The sequence below is a fragment of the Schistocerca gregaria genome, chromosome 3, assembly GCF_023897955.1.
Source record: "Schistocerca gregaria isolate iqSchGreg1 chromosome 3, iqSchGreg1.2, whole genome shotgun sequence".
NCBI lineage: Eukaryota > Metazoa > Arthropoda > Insecta > Orthoptera > Acrididae > Schistocerca > Schistocerca gregaria.
Genome location: NC_064922.1, coordinates 467809173 through 467833030, shown reverse-complemented (window position 1 = coordinate 467833030; position 23858 = coordinate 467809173). Strand labels below are relative to the sequence as shown.

The 23858-nt window shown below is 39.3% G+C and overlaps 1 protein-coding gene across 10 annotated transcripts in view; it reads right to left on the bottom strand.

Annotated features, from left to right (window-relative positions):
- The window catches only part of LOC126353893 (rho GTPase-activating protein 20-like), a 171875-nt gene that overhangs the window by 105432 nt on the left and 42585 nt on the right, over positions 1-23858 (bottom strand). For all 10 annotated transcript variants that reach the window (XR_007565229.1, XR_007565230.1, XM_050003114.1 and 7 more), the window contains one exon: positions 1630-1792. Coding sequence is in view for 8 of the 10 variants with exons in the window: in XM_050003114.1 (XP_049859071.1) it covers positions 1630-1792 (163 nt within the window). In the remaining 2 variants the exon portion in view is untranslated. The remainder of the gene's footprint in view (positions 1-1629; positions 1793-23858) is intronic.

The window sequence follows — 23858 nt, the reverse complement described above, 5'->3', positions numbered from 1 at the left end:
ACAACTACCCTTCCGACCTAGTACAGAAGCATATAACCAGAGCCACTTCCTCGTCCCCTCAAACTCAGAACTTCCCACAGAAGAACCACAAAAGTGCCCCACTTGTGACAGGATACTTTCCGGGACTGGATCAGACTCCGAATGTTGCTCTCCAGCAGGGATATGACTTCCTCAATTCCTGCCCTGAAATGAGATCCATCCTTCATGAAATCCTCCCCACTCCACCAAGAGTGTCTTTCCGCCGTCCACCTAACCTTCGTAACCTCTTAGTTCATCCCTATGAAATTCCCAAACCACCTTCCCTACCCTCTGGCTCCTACCCTTGTAACCGGCCCCGGTGTAAAACCTGTCCCATGCATCCTCCTACCACCACCACCTACTCCAGACCTGTAACCCGGAAGGTGTACACGATCAAAGGCAGAGCCACGTGATATACGAAGTGACTTGCCTACACTGTGAAGCTTTCTATGTGGGAATGACAAGCAACAAACTGTCCATTCGCATGAATGGACACAGGCAGACAGTGTTTGTTGGTAATGAGGATCACCCTGTAGCTAAACATGCCCTGGTGCACGGCCAGCACATCTTGGCACAGTGTTACACCGCCCGAGTTATCTGGATACTTCCCACTAACACCAACCTGTCAGAACTCCGAAAATGGGAACTTGTCCTTCAGTATATCCTCTCTTCTCGATATCCGCCAGGCCTCAACCTCCGCTAATTTCAAGTTGCTGCCGCTCATACCTCACCTATCTTTCAACAACATCTTTGTCTCTGTACTTCCGCCTTGACTGACATCTCTGCCCAAACTCTTTGTCTTTACAAATGTCTGCTTGTGTCTGTGTATGTGCGGATGGACGTGTGTGCGCGCGAGTGTATACCTATCCTTTTTTCCCCCTAAGATAAGTCTTTCTGCTCTCGGGATTGGAATGACTCTTTACCCTCTCCCTTAAAACCCACATCCTTTCATCTTTCCCTCTCCTGCCCTATTTCCTGAAGAAACAACAGCCGGTTGCGAAAGCTCAAATTTTGCGTGCATGTTTGTGTTTGTTTGTGTGTCTATCGACCTGCCAGCGCTTTTGTTTGGTAAGTCACATCATCTTTGTTTTTAGATATATTTTTCCCACGTGGAATGTTTCCCTCTATTATATTCATATCAAAATATCATACTGTTTCATATGATAGGGGTTTTGTTTAATAGTAATTGGCATGACTCCCACAGAATAGGCAAATGTGTCCATGTTCAAAGGGACGTCGGCCCTTGGAGTGAAATTGAACAGTGAAAAATTAAATAAATAAATAAACTAAGCATGGTGGATAAAAATGTGTACCGTGCTTCATCATATTCAGCAACACCTCTTCCAACTTCCCAAAAAGTTTCATGTCAATATCTTGAGAAGTTCCTATTTAATTAACAAAATTTAATTTAAAATGTTTAAAGTCACCCCGCTTTGTGGTATATAAATCACAAGTGGAAAATATATTAATTTTCAACTTACTGTGATGGACAGAGTAAATTGTAAGACATATACACTTTTAACAAACCATGCTCTTTTTATATATACTACTCTTAACAGTTACAAAGAAATTCAAAGTAACCACTGATATAGTATGTGTTCTAATACTTACGTGATGCTAGTGTATCTGGAGGGTAACGGAAACTAAATATCCAGTCGTCTTCAACCTTCAAAATCCTTCCTGTGATACGTGCATAAAATTCATAGTTTTCACGTCCAAACAAATTGCTAACTCCAAAATTGTCGATTAGAAATTTCATTATTCTTGTTGCCACCTAGAGGTGAATTTAAGATTAATAATTACAGTGTCTTTTAATTTTATTTTTAATCATTTATTTCTGACAGTAATGTGAATAAAAGATAGAACTAACGAGATTCAAGGAAACATATAGCAGTTTCCAAAGGAAAAATCCACACAAAATGCACAACTATCACATTGAAACGGTTGAAAGAGAGATGAGACAGACTGTTTTTGCAAAATGTACGAAAATGTAAAAACAAAACAAGAGAGGAACCTCTTATTATCCTCTTCCTTCTGTGGAGATTAATAAATATTTCATTATTAAGATAAAACAGAAAAAATGAAAATAGTATTATGCTCAAACGTGTAAGACAATTCTTGGCATACGGCAACAAAATGAGAATACACTTGAGGAAACTGTAAAAAAAATAAGAAATCATGTGGGTACTCTCATCTTAGGGGTCTTAGTGAACTGCCCTACTTTCCAATATATCCTACCATCCAAACTGAGGAAGGAATTAACAGTTTCAAAAGCTAGGCATAATTTTTATGTGCTTTTAAATGTGTGTATTGGCAGTACTGGAATTTTACCTTCTGAAGGTAAAATAACCGATTAAATGTAACTTGCTGGCAACTAATGCCCAAACTGTAATTCCAAAAAAAAAAAAAAAAAAAAAAAAAAAAAAAAAAAAAAAAAAAAAATACTACAAATGTCCCATATTAAGGAGAGATAAATATTATAAATATTGTGAAACAACATCTGTTATGTAAGTTAGTACATTAGAAGGCTACTCAGCAATTTTGTATGTTAATAAACCTTTGAGTTATATCCCTTATTTGTTGGACATGGGCATAGAATATCAACAGCTCACGTACCATACAATGCGCATATTATTATACATCAGATTTTATTTTAGAAACCCTTATTTGATCTCCTACTAAATACCTTTCAAGAATTATACTTAAGACATGAAATTCCAATAGACATACAATTTCTTGAGCACTACTTTCTCACACACTGCTACACTACACATGCAAATGTTTATTAATAGTTGTTACCGACACCAACATTTTCCCATGGGTACACTGGCAACAAAAACACACACAGAAAATAAATGTATGTTTTAGTAAATAGGACTTCATGCAGCAAAAGAAGGATGCATTTTCTGCTACAATTCTTTAAGAACATGGCTTGCAGGCTGTTGTTCAGTCTCTTTTGGAATTATCCTTATAACTGTTTAGTGGCAAAGGACACACATTGCTGTTTTCTAAGGCTGCTGTACAAAGTAGAAGTCACTGTGGAACACACAAGAAGGATATTATCATAATTCCAGAATTAATCAATACACTGACCATGGAGTTTTTCAGCGTTCTTGTAAATAATACTTGAAAGTCATTGTATATGAGCCTAATCAAGTTGTGTGCATCTATTGAAAGACATGTAAAAGTGTATTTGACACCTGTTGTGCATGTATTCGACAATGTAAGTACATCACGAATGATTGGTTATGCACAAGGAAACACCAATCATGCACAAAGAACCACAAATCGCAATATTTTGGAATCAACAGAAGCAAATGTCAGTATTTTGATGGGACAAAACATTATGATCATCTGCTTAATAATGTGTTGGTCCATCTTTAGAATGCAATAGGGGGCAGATTTTGAGTGCTATGGATTCAACAAGTGATTGATATGTTTCCAGAAGCATATAGCAATAGATGTCTAAGCACAAATCAGGCATTTCCCACAGACTAAAAGTCGGCGGAGCTGGTGCCTGGTAACATACCAGATGTGTTCGACTTCATTCAGATGAGACGAATTTGGTGACTAAGATATTAAAATGAGTTCACTATCATTCTCCTCAAACTGCAGGTGATTCTGGTGAACATATTTTGCTGACTTCCACCTATATAGGGTGAAATTACCATCATAATAAATAAGAGAAATTAGAGCATTTATTTTTCCACTGTGTTATCCGAGAGTGGACAAGTTGAGAAATAGTCAAAATGGTTCAGTGAACCCTCTGCCAAGCACTTAATTGTGTACTGCAGAGTACTGATGTAGCCTAAATGTAAATGAAGACTGTCTGTTATGCAGCTAGACGACATCATTACTGTTAAAAGAAATCAAACAAGAAGGGACATAGGTGGTCCACAATAATGTTCATTTGGTCCACTGGTCATCACAGTGCCTTTGATTATCATCACAAGTCCAACGGAAGCTTAGTTTAATGTCCTCCATAGCATAATGTGGCTCTCTAACGAGCTGTGTCCTTCATGTGGTGCACATTTGAGAAACCATTCATATGGACAACGGTGTATCCAGATATAACCATCGATCGGGCATAACAAGAAACATGACTCATCTGACCAGGTGACACACTTCCATTGATCTGTGGTCTAATCTCGATAATTCAGTGTTCACTGTAATAGAAATGAAAACTTGTTGAGTCAACAATGAAACATAGTGGGCTGTCTAGTTAGGAATCACATGTTCAACAATGTGTGCTCCAAAACACTTGCGTCTGGACCATTATTGTACTCAGTCATTAAATCTACTACACATCACAGCCTATCCTGCTTTGCAGAGCAAGCAAGCCTCTGACCTTCACATTCTATGATGAGGCATGACTGTTCAACACCTTGTCAGCTACTTGTGGTTTCACCACACACCCATTAATCATTTTCCACAGAAGCTCATGACATTATCACACAAACAACCAAGACAGAATTGTTAGGTGCTGGGCCTTAACACACTGTCATTTATCGAAGTCACACATGTCAGTGCATTTCCCCTTTTAGCTACAGTTAATCCCCATTCATCTCTGCTTATATACATTCCTCACAAGCCTATAATTCCATCAAGCCTCACTCAGTTTCATGCTGGGTGGTTATCATAATGTCTGGGTTCATCAGTGACATGCTCAACCATTATTGAGCAAGACGAAAGCTGAAAAATTGAGAATACTCGCTGGGTTTTTCATAGCAAGCAAGGGCATAAGAAAAACTGCAACACCACAAGACGAATATCTAGTAACACTATTTCTCTAGCATTAAATGTGCCAGTTTATATCATCCTATTATACACATCCAACAACACAAAATGAAATGAGAAATATGTTTGGAAAATAAATGCACAGATGTGCCAAAATTATTGCCTTATCTCTGGTTTCTTGTAATGACAATTTATTTGCAGAGACTCCATAGTTTTAGTCCTTGTTTTATTTCAAAATACCAGTCCCATCAGTAGAAATTTAATAAGCAAGATACCGAATAATGGAAACAAAACACATTTCATTTAACATCTTCATTAGCTGATGCACAAAGTGAGGATGACACAAAACTTATTATTAAAAGGAAATAAAGTGTGGTTACATGTATTTGATACATCTGCTGCAACTATTAGTTTCATGAAATAAAATGTTATATACTAATATATTAATAATTAAGGAGGCACTGTGTACACTGTCATCAATTCAGCAGTACAAAAATAAAGAAAATGAAAAACAATGCTAAGAAGGGTCGGTAATCATGCTTCCTGTTGACGATCTAAAGAAAAAAAAAGACAAAAAAAAACACCATTCTCATACATTTCTAAACAGAAATAATGCAATTACTTATTAAGACATTAGCTTATAGTATCATCATGCTTTTCTTCCCAAGAAAAAGCCTTTACTGAAATAAAGTAGTTTAGTTGGAAATGTCAAACATTAGTCTGTAAAACGTCAGCAATAAAGATCTATATGATAAGCTCTATATTTAGGTTGCTACACAAATTAACAACAACACATCCTTCACATAAACAATTTTTTTTTTTCGTTATTGAGACCACTTTCAATTTCAAGTCAGCCATAAGTCAGTATTTTTATGTAACAGATTATTTTTTAAAAAGCAACCCTGTCTACAAATTACAAAAAAAAGGTCCAGGGTATAAAATAAGAAGGAAAACAGCTTACTGTAGTTTCAGTAGTAAAGCCAACTACCTTCAGCAACAAAAATTAAACAAGAATTGCCAGTAGGCTAGAATGATACTTACGGAAACTTCAGCCTGAAATTTGCGGTTTTGATGAGAAAAAGAAAATTACAAAAGACAAATGACCATGTAATAAAAATACTGTCATTTCAATAGAACTACTTATATACAAACAGTAATTTGACCTGCATGCTCTACACAAGGGATTTGTGAAAATATATAACACAGTGTTTCTGTAAAAAAGATCAGATATACAGGAAAGGCCAAAATATTTAATACAAAGTGTTCTTAGAGAGATGTTTGACAATTAGATTATTTGTAGACTACTAAAGATTGGGCTACTTATGTTTTACTTGTATGCAAAGTTCGCAAGACAAGAACTGTAATGAATAGAAATGCGAATTTACAAAAAACTACAGTGTGTCCATTCCTTTGTCTCATAACAGAGTAAAGTGTGCATTAAACTGGAAGTAAACTTCACAACGTCAGTCGCATTAGTGATTAACATTATTATTAGCACATGCAGACAGGATAATTAACTGTTATATGCTTTATACAGCTTACATCACACAAACAAATGTTGTAGTGGGTTACCAATAACAGAGATTAAATGATTATGCACACAGCCAACATAGAATTGTTACAGAAATCAAATGCTCAGAATACATCGTTCTACAATTACACATTTATCTTTCTTCATACGAGATTTGTTCACCTGGACCACCAAACCTAACTGAACTTTTATGTTTTTGTAAAACCACTGTCCTTCACATTTAGAAACAGATTTTTCCAAATTCTTTATCGGTGCATGATTGTGCCTGCAATTCAGAATATGTTATCAACTGTTTCCTATAGAAACAAAGAAATAATATTGAAACTGAAACTAATAAACTAATATTTAAAATATTTGAGATAGAAAAGGAGTACCTATTAACCAGCTGACAAAACAAAGACTATAAGAAAACCAAAAAGATACTTATATAAAATGCAGATTAACTGCTAGTTCAGCATGAGTTGTATGACAGGATTCAAAATTGACAACTGAAAATCTGAATCACCAATTTTTTCCTCTGAACACAAAAACATTTTCTTGATGTCCACCTAAATAAGGAGCAATGATCATTGTAATAAAACACCGGAAATCTATGCTCGCATGGAAAGATTCAGGTGTTCAATTTTCCGATGTCCTATTTGAGATTGGAATGGTCAATAAACAATCTGAAAGTGGTTCTGTGAACCCTCTGCAAGCAATTAACTGTGAACTGCAGAGTAGTGATGTAGATATGGGAGCAACTGCTGCCGTGATGGCCTTTTCATTATAAATAATACCTTTGACACTATTAACCTGACATGATACAATATTGCAGAGACTTTGTTATTCTGAATTACAATGCAATGTTCCTTCAAACATGCATGCAGATCTGAATGAAAATTGCATCGTAATTCAAAATAACACAGGCACCGCAACATCGCCAACACCAAGCAAGTGACTCTGAAGTAAAATGTCTCCTCTGTATGAGAATATATGTAATGGATGTACAAGTACAGGTTGTAGACATACACGGTTGATGACATATGGAAGTTTGGGTCTGGCATGAGTCAGGTTTAGATAGCCAAATGGTAAGGTGTCTACTTGCGATAAGCGAAAATCTGGGTTTGAGTCCTGGTCTGACATAAATTTTCATTGTCATCATTCCATTATATAGCTGATGGTTGTCTATATTCGCAACTGCGAATACACTTCAAGTTTGTTAACCTGATGTTGTACTGGCAGACACTGTGTCAACGTCTGCAATGGAAGGGTGCCAGTGATACCACCACTCCAACTGGAATGTAAACAACTGGTCAAATTTCTCTGTTGTCTCATCTTTAAATATCACCTTCTGTGGCATCATTAAAGTTACAGATGATGTCTTAATTAAAGTTACTCTTGCATGTTCTAACGTCTATGACTCTTTTGGTGATAAAAAGACCCTGTAAGTTGATACATTAAAGACTTTTCTTTTCATCAAACATAATAATACATTATTAGTGGGTATGTGCTTCGCAACCACTAATTTTCCAAATCTTCATTTTTAATACATTTTTGATGCCCTCCACAACATTCAAGACTTATAAAGGCTGGGCTGAATGGAGGAGCTGCTTGCACTCTGACAAGTAATGTTATAAAAGTCCAATGATCCTGAGGCCAAGACTGTTCTTACTCAAGCCTTGTTTGCTCAAGTCTCTACCCATTTTACTACATGATGCCTCATACAGTGGAGTGCGATATGCAGATTATTTCATGACTGTTGGGCATCTAAGTGTTTCTTGGAGAGCACCTTAAGTACTGTAACTGTTCTATGGAACATGTACTTCAGATGTTTAATCTCAGACTCCAAATGGTATGTTCCTGAGGCACAACTAGTAAAAAATTCACCGTTTGCCTTGAGAAACTCTTGATAACTTTATTTATATGAATTGCCAGTAAGTTTTCCATATTTGAATCCTGTACAGCACCTCAGAAATGCATTGGAGGGACAAACTATGGCCCTTCAGCACCTACCATGACTCATCAACATCGCTTGAAAGCTCTATACCAAGAATGGCATTGCATGCAATAAAGGTGATTACCTCACACAGAAAACGTCAAATTGCTGATAGAAATATTTGGCAACTAGGAGTAAACATAATTCCAATTAACTGTTCTGTTGCTGTGGATGAGTTTTTCCTTAAATAAGATTTATCTGTGCCAGAACTTCCCTTATTTCATCTTCTGGACAGTTCCAAGCAGCAATTTTTTTGTTATTTAGCTTTAACTTGGCCCCCTACACCCTTTGACACCCTTCTCTAGAAGTATGTTCTCATTTTTTTTGTCCTGCTTAATTTTTGGACACCAAGTAAGTAATGGGTAGCAAATCGAATGGATGCTTTCGTCTTTCAGATAATAATACTGTCTAACATAGATCTCTGAAATAGGCCAGACACACTAAATAATTTTGAAAACTGGTGACTGCTGTAGTGAGAGGAATAGCAACAATTCATCATCTTGATCACAAAACTAATCCTGGGCAATGTCAGCTGTTTGAAGAGGATGGGGGGGGGGGGGGGGGGGGGGGGCTGTTGTCTTGGAGCACAGCATCACCATTTAGGAGCAAACATAGTACCATGGAATGAAGCTAATCAACCAAAATCGCCACATAATCATTGTTAGTAAAGTAACCTTGGAGAACAACCAGAGTATCCATGGAATACCACATTATGGCTGGCCAAATCATCACCAAAGCCCCACCAGTTTTCACTCTTGGGACCTAAAGTGACCAGAACTTGGAAACAGTCTGAAAAAGGACTCATCTGACCACATTACTTTCTCCAGTTGTTTTACAGTACAGGTTTTATGGCTTCAGCACTAAGTTTTCCTGTTACAAGCAATTGCATCACTGACAAATGGTTTGGAATTTTAACTCATTATGCAGTTCCATTTTGGTGCTGACCGGGCTAGCAAGTGCAGCTTTCAGTTCTGCAGCTGTCATCCTCTTATTTTTCATCACAATTGTCATAGATGAGCACCTGTCATGATCACTCAACAAAAACTTTTGTCTGCAATGATGTTTTTCCACTGGTATCTACATTTGTGTTGAAGCAAGCATTTGCGATGTTTCCGTATTTTTGTTCAATCCCTGTATGTGACTCACTTTGGAGATGAACTTTAACAATAAATTCACAGTATATATCTAATGAATATCATGTTCACAATCTCAAGAAGAATTACTTAATTTGAAATTTCTGCAAGCTACAGGCAGCTGAATGAAGAATATTAGACCTAAAATCAACAGTTAGCAGATTTCTTACCCAGGGATGCAATGTGGGAATGGGATAAAAACAAGAGTAATGTTGTGTAAATTGAATTTGGAGATACTGGTACTGAAAGAAATGTTTCTTGTTCAGTCTCCACTGTAGTGACGTTCACAGCTAGGTAACTGTCCAGCTAAATCATTACCATTGCTTCCCACTCAGGTGTCTGCCTGAAAACTGTAATCTACACATTGCAGCAGCTCTGTAACACAGGTTCACACTAGGAAGACAGGCAATACTTTCTACTAAATAACTGTAACACTAATTTTATAGACTGGTATTATATTCTTAAAGAAATATTTTCACAATCACGATGACCAAGTCCTCTACACTTTCAAACTGAGTGAGAGTAAGACAGACACATTACTCCTTAATGTCTCAGGTACGGTCTCTCAGACCGCTAGCATGCACTGTTATTCTGTTGCTAATACATAGTGGTAGGGTAGGAGATTACATCATTGTCCAGTTGTACTTTCTAGAAGCTGCCGTGGTTTCCCTTGCCAGTAGCCACTTGAATGTTATGTTTACCTATATTATTACTGCTTCATTCATGCTCGTAGACTGCGAACCACACCTGGGACTTTGCATTCTAGATTCAGTAGCCACCTGCTGTTTTTGTTACAGACCCTGACTTTGAGGATACTGTTTTGAAATGGTTTGAGGAAAGTTTAGGAAGTGACGTTGGATTAGATGGTGACAATGAAATTGGAAGTGGACATAATCCATAATAGGAACAGCGTGAAAGTGAAAATGAATTTGTTTTGGCACCTGAGAATTCCTTGAATGAAACCAGTGATCAAAGTGATGATGACAGACATGTAGAAGAATCTCTATCTTTAGCTAAAGATTCTGCTGGAAATACATTTAGTCAAAACCTCTCACAACCAAAGATAAAAAGCAAATCAACAACTATCACATGCCCTATGAACTTTGTGATCCACTCGTCATATTTTGAATGAGGCAGAACCAAGACCAGAAGCTGTCGTAGAACAATTAGAAAAATGCATTACATGCTCCATCTGTGACATAAAAAAGGAGAGAAAAACATCTTATATTTGTCATAGTTGCAAGAAGCCAATCAAACTTTATTTCTCTACAAAAGTTTACAGCGAGTGCGAAGTAAATGTCTGAGAAGGAAACTAAAATCCTGAAAAATACTAGTGTAATTTTGATACTTTTGAATGTTTTATGGCAATTTTTTGTTTTTATTATTACATATATAATAAACAATAAAAATAAAGCTACAAGTAAAATTTAGGTTCCAGCATATTTGAGTTTCCGAAGCATTAACATTATCATATAATATTATGTTCATTTTGTGCATTTTTTGTATAAATGCATTTTTTCATAAAAAATTAACTGTAAAATGTATTTGAACATATTTTTTTGTGGTGTTAGTGTAACGTTTTACATAAAAGACTGAATTGTTACAGTGAAATAGCTGAATGCAATTTTATGGCTATTTAAATGTAGCAGTCTGTCAGACTGCAGCTGGGACAGAAAGTGACAAAGAAATGACCTTGGAATCTAAAGGTCAACTGCTGCCTTTCAGAGTTTGCAAACGCCATAGGTAAAAGGGGAAGAGTTACCTGGTAAGTATCCATTGGTAAAGTTCAGTCATCAAAGCTGTCTGCCCTGAAGTAGAGCGTATCATCTAGGCCAAATAGTGTAGCACCCACACCCATCAAAAAGAAACTCAAAAGTATGTCTATTTAAAAAAAAAAAAAAAAAAAAAAAAAATGCTCTTAACATCTCTTTAAGAGACAGTCTCCACTCCTTCCAATCTGATCATATAAGCATAGAAAAGTTGTGGAATAATTTCAAAGGGAGAGTATCTACGGTAATTGATATATAAATTTATAAGTGATGGTACTGACCCCTCATGGTATCCAAAATGGGTCAGATCACTGTTGCAGAAGCAACGAAAAAAAAGTGCCACATTTAAAAGAATGCAAAATCCTCAAGATTGGCAAAGTTTTGCAGAAATCAGAAATATAGCGCATACTTCAAAGTGAGACACTTTTAATAATGTCCACAACAAAACTCTGTCTCGAAATCTGTCAGAAAACACAAGGACATTTTTGTCTTATATAAAGCACAACAGAGGCAAGATGCAATCAATACCTTCACTGTGTGATTATAATGGTTAAGTCACAAATGACAGAGTAAATATTCCTGAATTCCAATCAAGAACAACTGCCAAGAAGAGCAACATAGCAGTAAATACCCTCAATGTAGCAAAGCAGCTTAAATCACTTAATAAAGGTAAGGCCTCTGGTCCAGATTGTATACCAGTCAGGTTCCTTTCGGAGTATGCTGATACAATAGCTCCATATTTAGCAATTATATGCAACAGCCCGCTCATAGAAAGATCTGTATCTAAACACTGGAAAATTGCTCAAGTCACACCAATACCCTAAAAGGGAAATAGGAGTAATCTGCTGGATAACTGCCCCGTATCACTAACGTCGATTTGCAGTAGGGTTTAGGAACAAATACCGTGTTCCAAGATTATGAAGTACCTTGAATAAAACGATTTATTGACACAGTCAGCACGGATTCAGAAAACATCGTTCTTGTGAAACACCTAGTTCTTTACCCTCATGATGTAATGCGTGTCATTGACAGGGGATGTCAAAGGGATTTCATATTTTTAGATTTTCAGAAAGCTTTTGACACTGTTACTCACAAGCACCTTCTAACCAAACCGCGTGCCTATGGAATATTGCCTCAGTTGTGCGACTGGATTTGTGATTTCCTGTCAGAAGGGTCACAGTTCACAAGAATAGACAGAAAGTAATCGAGTAAAACAGAAGTAATATCCGGCGTTCCCCAAGGAAGTGTTATAGGCTCTCTATTGTTCCCGATCTATATTAACGACATGGGAGACAATCTGAGTAGCTATCTCACATTGTTTGAAGATGAAGTTGTTATTTACCATCTTGTAAAGTCATCAGAAGACCAAAATGAATTGCAAAATTATTTAGATAAGATACCTGCATGGTGTGAAAAGTAGCAATTCACCCTGAATAAAGATATGTGTGAAGTTATTCACATGAGTAATACAAGAAATTCGCTAAATTTTGATTATGTGATAAGTCACACAAATCTGAAGGCTGTAAATTCAACTAAATACTTAGGGACTACAATTGCAAATAACATAAATTGGAACGATCACATACATAATGTTGTGGGTAGAGCAAACCAAAGACTGATTCAATGGCAGAACACTTAGAAGGTGCTACAAGCCTATTAAAGAAACTGTTTACACCATGTTTGTCCACCCTATTCTGGAGTATTGCTGTGTGGTGTGAGATGCACATCAGGTGGGATTGACGGATGGCATTGAAAAAGTCCAAAAAAGGACAGCTCGTTTTGTATTATCACGAAATAGGAGAGATGCCACAGACATGATACATGAATTGGAGTGGCAATCGTTAAAACAAAGGCACTTTTTGCTGCGACAGGATCTTCTCACGAAATTTCAATCACGTTTTCTCCTCCGATAGTGAAAACATTCTGTTGGCATACACTTACATAGGGAGAAACGAACATCATGAATAAAACAAGAGAAATCAGTGCTCGCACAGAAAAATTTAAGTGCTCATTCTTCTCGCACGTCATTTGAGAGTGAATGGTAGAGACACAGCTTTAAGGTCGTTCACTGAACCCTCTGCCAGGCACTTTATTGTGAATAGCAGAATAATCATGTGGATGTAGACATAGATCCAGTAATAATAGAGTAAATCAGTTCATCACACCCAAAATCTACACTTGTCACAGTATTTAACATGGATGACATTGTGGAAGACAGTCATTAAGAACTTCATACTGACTCACTTGACTGTTACAACAAAGTTCCTAACCCGAAGCCTCAGACGAATCGCTCTGAACATTTAGCAAAGTTCTATTACATCAACTCCAGAGTGTAGAGAGATGTGGAGATGTTGTCAGATAGCAAACATGACCTATTAATTGTACTAACTTTGCAGTTCTGTACAAATAATCATGAATTTGAAGTTCTGTCATATACAAAGCAGACAATTTAGTATATGGAGACAGTATCAACTGATAAGCCCGAGTCCTTCATTGGTGGTGCACATAGGCAGATTTTGCTATGGTAAAAAGGCATAGGTAACACATTGCACTGAATAGCTAGCGTCTGTAGCTGCCTCTGGTAATCATACTACTCCTGTTAATTAAAACTGGCATTGCCTTTCCATTTGCAATTTTGCACTATCAGATTAGTTTTCTAGTAATAGGGAACCTTTTCTAGAGTGAAGCCCAGTAAAAAGCACTATCCTCCAAGTGTGTGTGTGTGTGTGTGTGTGTGTGTGTGTGTGTGTGTGTGTGTGTGTGTGTGTGTGAGCGCGTTTTTTTGAGCTTAGCGAGATTATCAGCACCCTTACACACACACACACACACACACACACACACACACACACACACACACACACACAAAAAAGGGGACTGTGGGTAAAATAGCAAAATGTTAACATACACGCTACCACAACGAAGAAATATTAAAATGTGAAATACAGTAGATTAAAACACAAATAAAACGACAAAGGAGCTAAAAGAAATGCACAGGTAAATGAATGGCTGATCACTTACAAAAGACATGGGTGATCCAGTTTTAACACATTAAACCCATCTCCTTAAAATCTTGGGAAATATATGCAACAATTCACAAAACTTTAAAACTTAAACCACATTCGTTTGGATGTTACACAAAATAGAGGGCACATCCAGCGGCAAATCCACGATGGCCTGCTGGTCAGAAAATAAAACACAGTTCAATAAAATGTGGAACATAGTGATTTGTATGCCAGAAGTACCACATACTGGAGGGTCCTCTAGCAGGCCATGCATCACAGGGCTGTGTTCTATGCGAAGATGAGTAAGACGGGCCTAGTTCATTCGGAATGGCTGGAAGGAGGTGTGCCATGGCCAAGTTGTGGGCTTTACTTCATGGACCTTACTGTCGGTCACTTCAAGCCACTTGTCTTCTCATTGACGCATGACTTTGTACCTCAACAGAGAGGTGATAACATTCTGGGGGATGGCACAGTGAAAGAACTGAGGATCACGACATGCCTCATTGGCTGCTGCATCTGTCCTTTCATTTCCCGCAATACTCGTGTACCCTGTTACCCAGCAGAAAGACAGCTCCTTCCCCAGCTGTTGAAACTGGAGAAGAGTATCCTGGATATTCTAGATTACTTTATCTGCTGGGTACAACTGTCAGAGAGAGTAAAGGACACTCAGGAGAATCAGAACAGACAAGAAATTTAGCACTGGAAGAATGACGCATCTGCTCCAGTGCCCGCAAGATCACATATAATTCTGCGTCAAAGATAGTAAATTCTTGAGGCAGTAGGACTTTGAGGATACGATTCAGCAAAAGAACAGAACAACCAACAGAGCCCCCTGCTTAGGCCCATCCATAAAGACAACTACATAGTTGTGATGCTCAAATGAAATGTCAGAAAACATCACATTATAAACAGGAGGAGGAGTGCAATCTCTTTCGTACTGCATCAAATCTAAAATTACACTGGGGCCTCTGCAGTAACCCGGGTAGCAGATGGGGTTGTACTTGCTTCACACAAAGTGACTCCAGCACATGGTGCATGCAGATACCAAATGGCATTGTGGCATGTGGACAATTGGAGAAAAGGCGTTCCAGAGGCGAACGAGCAACCAAAAAACAATATGGTATGTGGGTGAAGTTGGAGCTGTGAGGAACTTATATGCTTGACACACCATGAGGAGCTCCCGCTGGATGATGAGTGACGGTTCCCTGGCCTCAGCATAGAGACTGGGTCTGGGACTGGCCCTACAAACAACCATGGCCTGATGAATCCCTTCATGTTGGACAGTGTCAATGATCTTCACATATGTAAGCCTCTCCGATTCATACAATGTGCACCCATAGACCAGCTGCGAATGCATGGAAGCCCTATAAAACTGGAGCAGATGGGCCTTATCTGCTCTCCAAGACCTGTAGCTATGACACATTAAGATGTTCAGTGCCTTCAGGTTTCCGGCTTTCAGGTCTCTCAGGTGTGGCAATCACAATTTGGAATCAATCATCCCCAAATAAGGAGCACTGCACAGGACTCCTTACCACAGATGTGACACTGTTATGGCTATGGCAAAGAGGGTGACATTTAAAACACTGCCATGAGGGACTCTATTCTCCTGCTCAAAATGATATGACAGCATGTCACCAACTTGGGTCCTACAAAATCGTAGAGACTGAACGGACCTTAAGAAGATGTGGAGGTGGCCAAATAGTGTCATATGCCCTACAGGTGTGAAAGAAAATGCCAATACAGTGATGTTTGCGTTGGAAAGACTGCTGAATAACCACCTCTAATGGTGTCAGGTTGTCAACTGTGGACCGAAGTCTGTGGAATCTACAAAGAAAGTGGCTAAGGAGACAAGGAGACAAGATAACGGTTAACCATTCATTCCAGGATCTTTCCTAATAGCTCATAACAGCAATATTCCTATAAGTAGAGGGAAATGTGCATTCCTTTCCTGGTTCAAGGAGAGGTATCAGAATTGCCTCCCTCCACAAGCTGGGGAAGTTGCCTGTCTGAGGAGAATTTCTCTAACTGTAGGAAAAAAGTTGAATCATGTAGTGCCGGATCTAGTTGTGATTGGGTGTAGTATCATGAGTCTCACACAGAGCTGATTCCAGCTCCCACATGGGGAAATGGTAGTGTAAGTCTCAGAATTGTTGGATCTGAAGTCCAGTTCTTCCCTCTCTCCAGTTACCTGGTAGCAACAAAATTACAGGTCCTGGCACTTGCAGCATTTTCTGCAAAATTCTCTGCCAGCTTCTAAGCAAAGTCTCTGGTTGGTGTTTGGAGACATCCCTGTTTCAGCACTGCTGCTATTGGTAAACAACTGCATTTGCCAAAAGCCTCCTGATGGCTTCCCATACTTTTGTAGAACAAGTGGAATGGTTGATAGAGTCCAGGAATGCTTGCCATGATCTTTTCTTGCTCTCCTTAATCACGCATCGAGCTTTGCCTATCACAACTCGAAACGCTACGAGCTTGTCAGTTGTAGGGCGGCATTTAAATCACTGAAGAGCCAATGCCTGTTCCAGATTGCTGAATGTCATTCATCTGTCCTCCAAGGTACAGGTCACCTCCTAAGATGACCTGAGGATTTTGGAATGGATAAGTCAGGAGCACAATGGCTCACTTGTGTGATGTGGTCCACCCACTCTTGGATACTGTTGCAATGTTCACACACAGCCAGCTGCTTGTACAGCATCCAGTTAGACCTGCTGACCACCCATTTCAGTGACTTCTCATACTTAGTGCCCCAACCAGTAGGTGAATGTGGATTGGGAAGTGGTCACTGGAATGAAAGTTGCCAATAACCTCAGAGTGAACAGAGTCGGTGAGGATGGAGATCAGAGAGATAGATCGATGGCCAAGAATGACTCAGTAGAATTACAGAAATAAGTGGAAGTATCAGGTTTAAGATGCACAGCTCATGAGATGTCAGGAGGCTCTCTAAAATCCGACCCCAAGGTCAAATAGGGATCGAGCCCCATAGGGCATGATGGGCACTGAAGTCTACCAAGAGAAGAAATGACTGGAGGAGTTGTTCCACAAGATCTGTGGGAGCCTCAGAGCCTGCTGCATCTAGTGGAGGTAATTACAGCAAGCTAACTGTAATCCTCTGACATTTATGAATTTCAACTGCAACTGCCTGCAGGTGAGTAGCCAAGGGAAGAGCAGAGGAGTGGTGTGCATTACTGACAAACACTGCAACCCCTCCCCTGGTCATTTCCGCAGTCAGGAAGTCCTTGCAACAGAGTTTATAGCCCCCTAACAAAGGGACATGAGATGCTTTAAAATGTGTTTCCTGCAAACACACACACAGGGAGTGTTTCCTTACCAAGAGCATCAGTTCTTCCACATGTGTACTGAACCCATTAACGTTCCACTGGTGGATGTGAGCCATCTATCATGTAGGTAGCACTTTCATCCTGACTTTCTGCTGTGCAGTTGAGCCCAAAATTGGAAGAGGCTCAGTTGGGGTGAGATGACTGCCCCAGCTCGACATCGAGTTCCATCGCCTCTAAAGTAGAATCTAGAGAGGTGTCACAGTGGGTTATGTCGACACTGTCACACTGTTTACTGCCTGATTCCGTCTGTGATGGACATTCTGCGTAGACTTTGCAGCCACAACTGTGGCTGTAGTAGTGGCAGCTCTGGTGGGCAGGGAGCTCCACAATGTCGGCAAGCACGTTTTTTCTGAACTTCTGACACCTGTTGGGGGCTGCATGGTTTCATACATTTTTTGTCTTTACAGGGGATGTGGTTTGCAGTATTAAACTGTTGTAATCTTCCATTCTCCAGATACATGTTGCAGTCCCAACTCAAGACAGGGTGACCTCCACAGCAATTCAAACACTTCAAGGGAGATGAACGAGGGACAACTTCGTGGGTAGCCTTATGGCATTTGCCACAAGTAGCTTCTCTGTGAAATCCCGGAGTAGTATGCAAAAAGTGCTGGCATTTAAACACCGCATTAGGTTGGGTACATATGGCCAGTTGCTTAGACGGAGGAAATTGCCTTAACATGCTCAGGAAGTTTTTTGCAATCAGACATCACAATATAAATCACACTTTACAAGATCCCCATCCACCCTTTTCTTATTTCCTTCTGGAGCCCACTCATCTTTCAGTTTCTCCTTGGGAATGTCCACCAGATCTCTGCATGTCACAATACCTTTGCTATAATTCAAGGTGGTGTGAAGTTGTTTCGATGGCAAATTCCCTTGGCACTGCGCTTTCTGTAGGTTCTTAACTTGTTGGGAACTTGCAGCTTCCATCAACAGTGTTTCACTGTGCAATCGCTCAAGGGATTTTAAGCATCTAGCAATGCCTTCTAACCTTTTCTTAATACAGATAGGAGAAACTTTCTCAAAGCTGCTATCAAAAACATATTCTGACTGCCAGCATGTGTTCTGTTACAAAACCTGAAACACTTAGATTTCACTCCTGAATCAGGAGTACTGGCTACACGAGCTGTCTCATTTGATTGGGTGTTGGTACCTACCACTGGGCAACCCATTCCGCTGGGAGGTGGAAGAGAAAACTTCAAAGGATCCATCTTTGTCCCACAAGCATCTAGGGAAATAAAAGTCCATCTGGACAGAGCCCCACGTGTCTAGGTAAGCCTTACACAAATGAGGTGCAGCAGGTTCCCCAGAGGTTTCCTGCTAACAACTTTTCCATCTTAACAGTCATGCATCTCATCAGCGCTAATCAAACCTTGAGGTCTTTCTTACAGAGGTTTATTCCGTCCTCTCAATCTGGACAGTCAAGCCAAGAACTCCATTCCCTGTGAGACACGAAGTTCCACTGCCGCACTGTACAGTGGTTGCTGAAGTATGCCTGGACCTTATGGCATCAGGGGATTGGTGGCACTTACCGCTCCCCAGCTCAGGAACCCCAGGATCACCAAGCCCATACTCTGCAAACGAATACAGAGCCTCTGAGGGCACCTGTCTTCCAAGAGAAACCTAAACAAAATTTTTAAAGATGCAAGGCACATGCCAGTGTACTCTTAGAGAATCTTCCCTATATGGATTGTGGCTGAATTATTTATGTTACAATAGTCAAAAGGCACAACAGATTGTAATGTTTTAATGTCAAGGACTTAATCTCAAAATCATAACACCAAACAAGACTGTAGTTAACCTACACAGATCTTGCTATAATTTGCATACCACCAGTTTTTTCTGAAATTACTCTCCTCAAATGTAAATAAAGAAGAATTTGAACACACACACACACACACACACACACACACACACACACACACACACACACACACACACACACACCAATCTTAATATCTCCGAAAACCCTTACTTCACTGTCTTGAAACTTTGACAAACACTTTTTCTTTCGATTTAGCACAATTTAATTACAGAAAAGTTATTAAAATAGTCATCACTATCAGCAGTAAATGATTCCACAATGAATGTGATATTATGCTACTGCACTGTGCACAGACAGCTTGAGGCAGCACTTGCTCTCATAATCAAATTCAGAAACTGCATCGAAAATATTGGAGAGCAAAGTAGTGAAAGCCAAAATTAGCTTCCTCACACTGAGTTTTCTTTACTTTTTTGAGTAAACAGCACTGGACAAGCTCTAGTTGCATAAGCAATCTGTTTCTGATTACAGTATATTGTATTTACCTACTGCAAAACCTTCCTGATAAAGCTTTCCACATAAGGTCTTAGAGAAGCTGCAGATCCAATTCATAATCCATTAAACATGGAGGTATGAGTAACAGATATTCTTTTCGATCATTTACTGCATAGGATATGCTTTTCTTTTTATGTGAGTCTCACTGGCCACAATGAATTTCATCAATGATGTGATCTGATTAGATTTGCATCAAAAAAAGAATATAGCCACAGAACATCAAATGTTATTGTTCAAGTAACAAAACTGATCCATTTGAACTTGGAGGGCTGAAAGAAGTGCCATGACACTGGGGCCCCAGCCAATCTTCTAGTAGTCAAGCCTTGACAAAACTTGCACGAAATTAAAACTAATCGTAATATCGAGTTCCTTGCTTAGGATACGATTCACTATTTTCTCTTCTGTCCATCTGAAGAAAGAAAGAAAATTTATTAAAGGACATCTTTTTAAAGATAGAAAAATTAAGACTTAATGTCATGTTAAAAACATGGAATCAGAAACACAGTGAAATTTGAAATGGACAAGGATGGTGAAAGAAATCACATCTCCTTAGAAGAACAGTTCATGGTGAGAAGGATCCACAATGGTCTGCACGCTCTGTAAAGAAACTGCTGAGGAGACAGGGACTACATCAAAATAGTTGCAAAAAAAACATAGGACTATAGATGGGATTGGATTGGATTGGATTGTGTGACGGAAGAGACCAAACAGCGAGATCATCGGTCTCATCGGATTAGGGAGGATGGGGAAGGAAGTCAGCTGTGCCCTTTCAAAGGAATCATCGCAGCATTTGCCTGGAGCGATTTAGGGAAATCACAAAAAACCTAAATCAGGATGGCCGGGCGCGGGATTGAACCGTCGTCCTCCCGAATGCGAGTCCAGTATGCTAACCACTGCGCCACCTTGCTTGGTGACTATAGATGGGGAGATGCTGATTGAAACACCTTTGGATGTCAAAAGGGCAATGTGTGAAATTTTCAAAGATTACCATTGCAGAATTTTACCAAAAGACCTGTCACAAAAACTTAAATTTTAGTTGTATGTTAAGCTTGCCAGTGAAGACACAGTCAGTATATAAAGGAGGTTCAAATGGCTCTGAGCACTATGGGACTTAACTTCTGCGGTCATCAGTCCCCTACTAGACTTAGAACAACTAAAACCTAACTAACCTAAGGACATCACACACATCCATGCCCGAGGCAGGATTCGAACCTGTGATTGTAGCGGTCACGTGGCTCCAGACTACAGCGCCTAGAACTTCTCGGCCACTCCGGCTGGCTGTAGTTAGCATCCTGACACTCATGAATGACATGGGAACCAAAATTAAAAGAGCAAACACAAAAATACTTAACTCTGTTTGTAAGTGTTCCTTCACAAAACTAAATCCAGAAGTATGGGCCCAGCTGAACTCTTCCACAACTGTTAAGGCGAGTAATAATGGTGTTACTACCAGTGGTGTTGAGAAACAAACTGAAATCACTAACATGGAACAAAGCCCCAGAGGTATCAAATTCTATGTGGAATTTGCAGCCTCTGCTTTACTCATAGTAGATTGTACATCTTCAGTCTAATAGTACCTGGTGGTAGGAAGAAGCACATAACACAAATCTAGATTAACTTAGCAAAAGTGATCCATGAAACTTTTCTAGTCAATATTGTTCACCTCCATTTGATGTTGAATCCCAGAATATGTCAACTAGTGTATAGTTTGAAAATGCTGATCAAATCTAGCTTGTGTTTTCCTCTTGTGACATCCTAAAAGCCATGATTCAAAGCAATTGGGTCAATGCAGTATTTCTCAATTTCTGAAAAATACTCGACTCTGTGCCACACCAGCATGTATTAATGATAGTACAATCTTATGGTGTGTCGAACAAGATACATGATGGGGCTAGAGATTTCTTGGTACAGAAGATGCAGCACGTTATGTGGGACGAAGAGTGATCAACATTTGTAGAAGTAATTTCATACATGCCCAAGGGAAGTGTGTCGGGACACTTGCTGTTGATGAAGTATGTTAATGACCTGTGTTAATAGTAAACTTAGCTTTTTTATAGGTGTGGAGTTACCTATAATGAAGTACTATCTGAAACAATCTGCCCAAATGCCCAGACAGATCTTGAAGAGATATTTGAGTGGTGAAAATATTGTCAACTTGCTTTAAATATTCAGGAATGAAAACCTGTGCAATTAACAAAATGCAGAAAAGCACTAGCCAATGACTAAAATTTCAGTGAATCACAATTGAAACAGAGTTCAACAGTTTTGCTTTTGCTCTGCTGCCCTCAATTACAGTGTCTGTCATCCATGATAGATACTAGCTTTGGTGCCACAATGAATGAACCTGGTGAGCGAAGTTGGCAGGCAGTACAGGGGGAGGAAATAAATCAGTTCTCTGTGGACCATCCGTTGCACTGGTATACTCTGCGCTTATGCTAAGAGAAAGTTGACATTCACTTGCATGCACCTATGAGAACCATTAGCAGCACAGTCACATTACACCTACATGGTGGCAGCCAGTACTATTGAAGATCTGTGTAGCTCACCTTTGCCAAAAGGTGGGTCTCAACAAGCTTTACAAGCAAGCTTGCAAAACTGAATCAATCCCTCTCCATGATGTTCTCTCACTGCCTAGGAAATACCTCAAATCCTCAAGACCAGATAATGAAGGAGTCCGAAGGCTTCCCATTAGATTCCACCTGGTCATTTAATGGTAACATGGGTGGCAAACCAAGAAAATTTGGAACCACAAACTTAATCACAAACCAGGCTTTCATCATTCTAAGGGCGTGTGGCTACAGCTTGCAATACTGGATTGGATAAGGACTGTACAAATACAACATGCACAAGTGGGGCTTTTGGACTGACAGTACAGGGACCTGTGGTGTTATTCAGACAATGGGCCACATTGTGAGCGAGTGCACTCACTGACATTTCCTGATGGCATGAAGAGTCTACATGAAGCACCAGATGAAGCGCTTCAATGTACTGAGCTTTACAGTATTTATATGTAGTCTGAGCCATCTAATGTTTATTTGGTAATAATAATAATAATAATAATAATAATAATAATAATAATAATAACAACAACAACAACAACAAATACAGTCTGCACTCACGTGACTCATTCTAGAATACTGTCAAAATGTATGGTACCCATACCAAATGAAATACGAGATGTTTAACATATACTATGAAGGGCAACAAAAATAGTCAATGGTTTAATTTAAAAACCTTAAATGGCATACACTTTAAGACAGATGACAATTACACCACGAAAACTTATAACAAAAAATTCAAGAATCAGTGCAGCATCTAGAAACGTAACCCTTATGTATTGTTCCCACAGGGACAGAATGGACAAAATGAGACTAACTATAATGCGCACAGACACATTTAAGCAGTCATTTTTCCATCCTTTGTAGAATGGCAGAGGAAGTAACAACAAAATATATTACAATGGCAAAAACCCACTGCCATGAACTTCAAAGTGATGTGTACAGTGACAGTCATGTGGACAGTACAGAGAAATGAAATATACACCAAAAAGGGAAATAATTGGTGTTGCAGAGGAACTGATAAATTGAGTGATTAAACTGCAATGCACAAGTGAACACTTTTCTTCTTCTTTTTTTGTGCCTTTGTCTCGCAATAGTTAGTAACAGATTTAGCACGATGATTTAAGGGGTGGCCTGATGCTCTTCCTGTCGCCACCCCATTAGCCCCAACTGCCCACCTGCCCTCAACTACCTGCAAATAGTGTTATCATGTGCAAGTATGCAAAAATTTTCCAAATGATTGTGAATTGTGGAACTGCAGTGGGACTTGGAAACAGCCCAGTGTTCACTTCGTGGGATGTGGGAGACGGCTCAAAAATCACGTTCAGGCTGGCTGGCACACTGGTCCTTGACTTTAATCTGCTGGGCAGATTCAATTCAAGGCCAGCACACCTCCCAATCCCCAGAAGCGGTGCTTTAACACACATCAGTTGGGCAACAAGTGAATCCCTTTCGAAATTTATTTATAAAAACAGAAAAA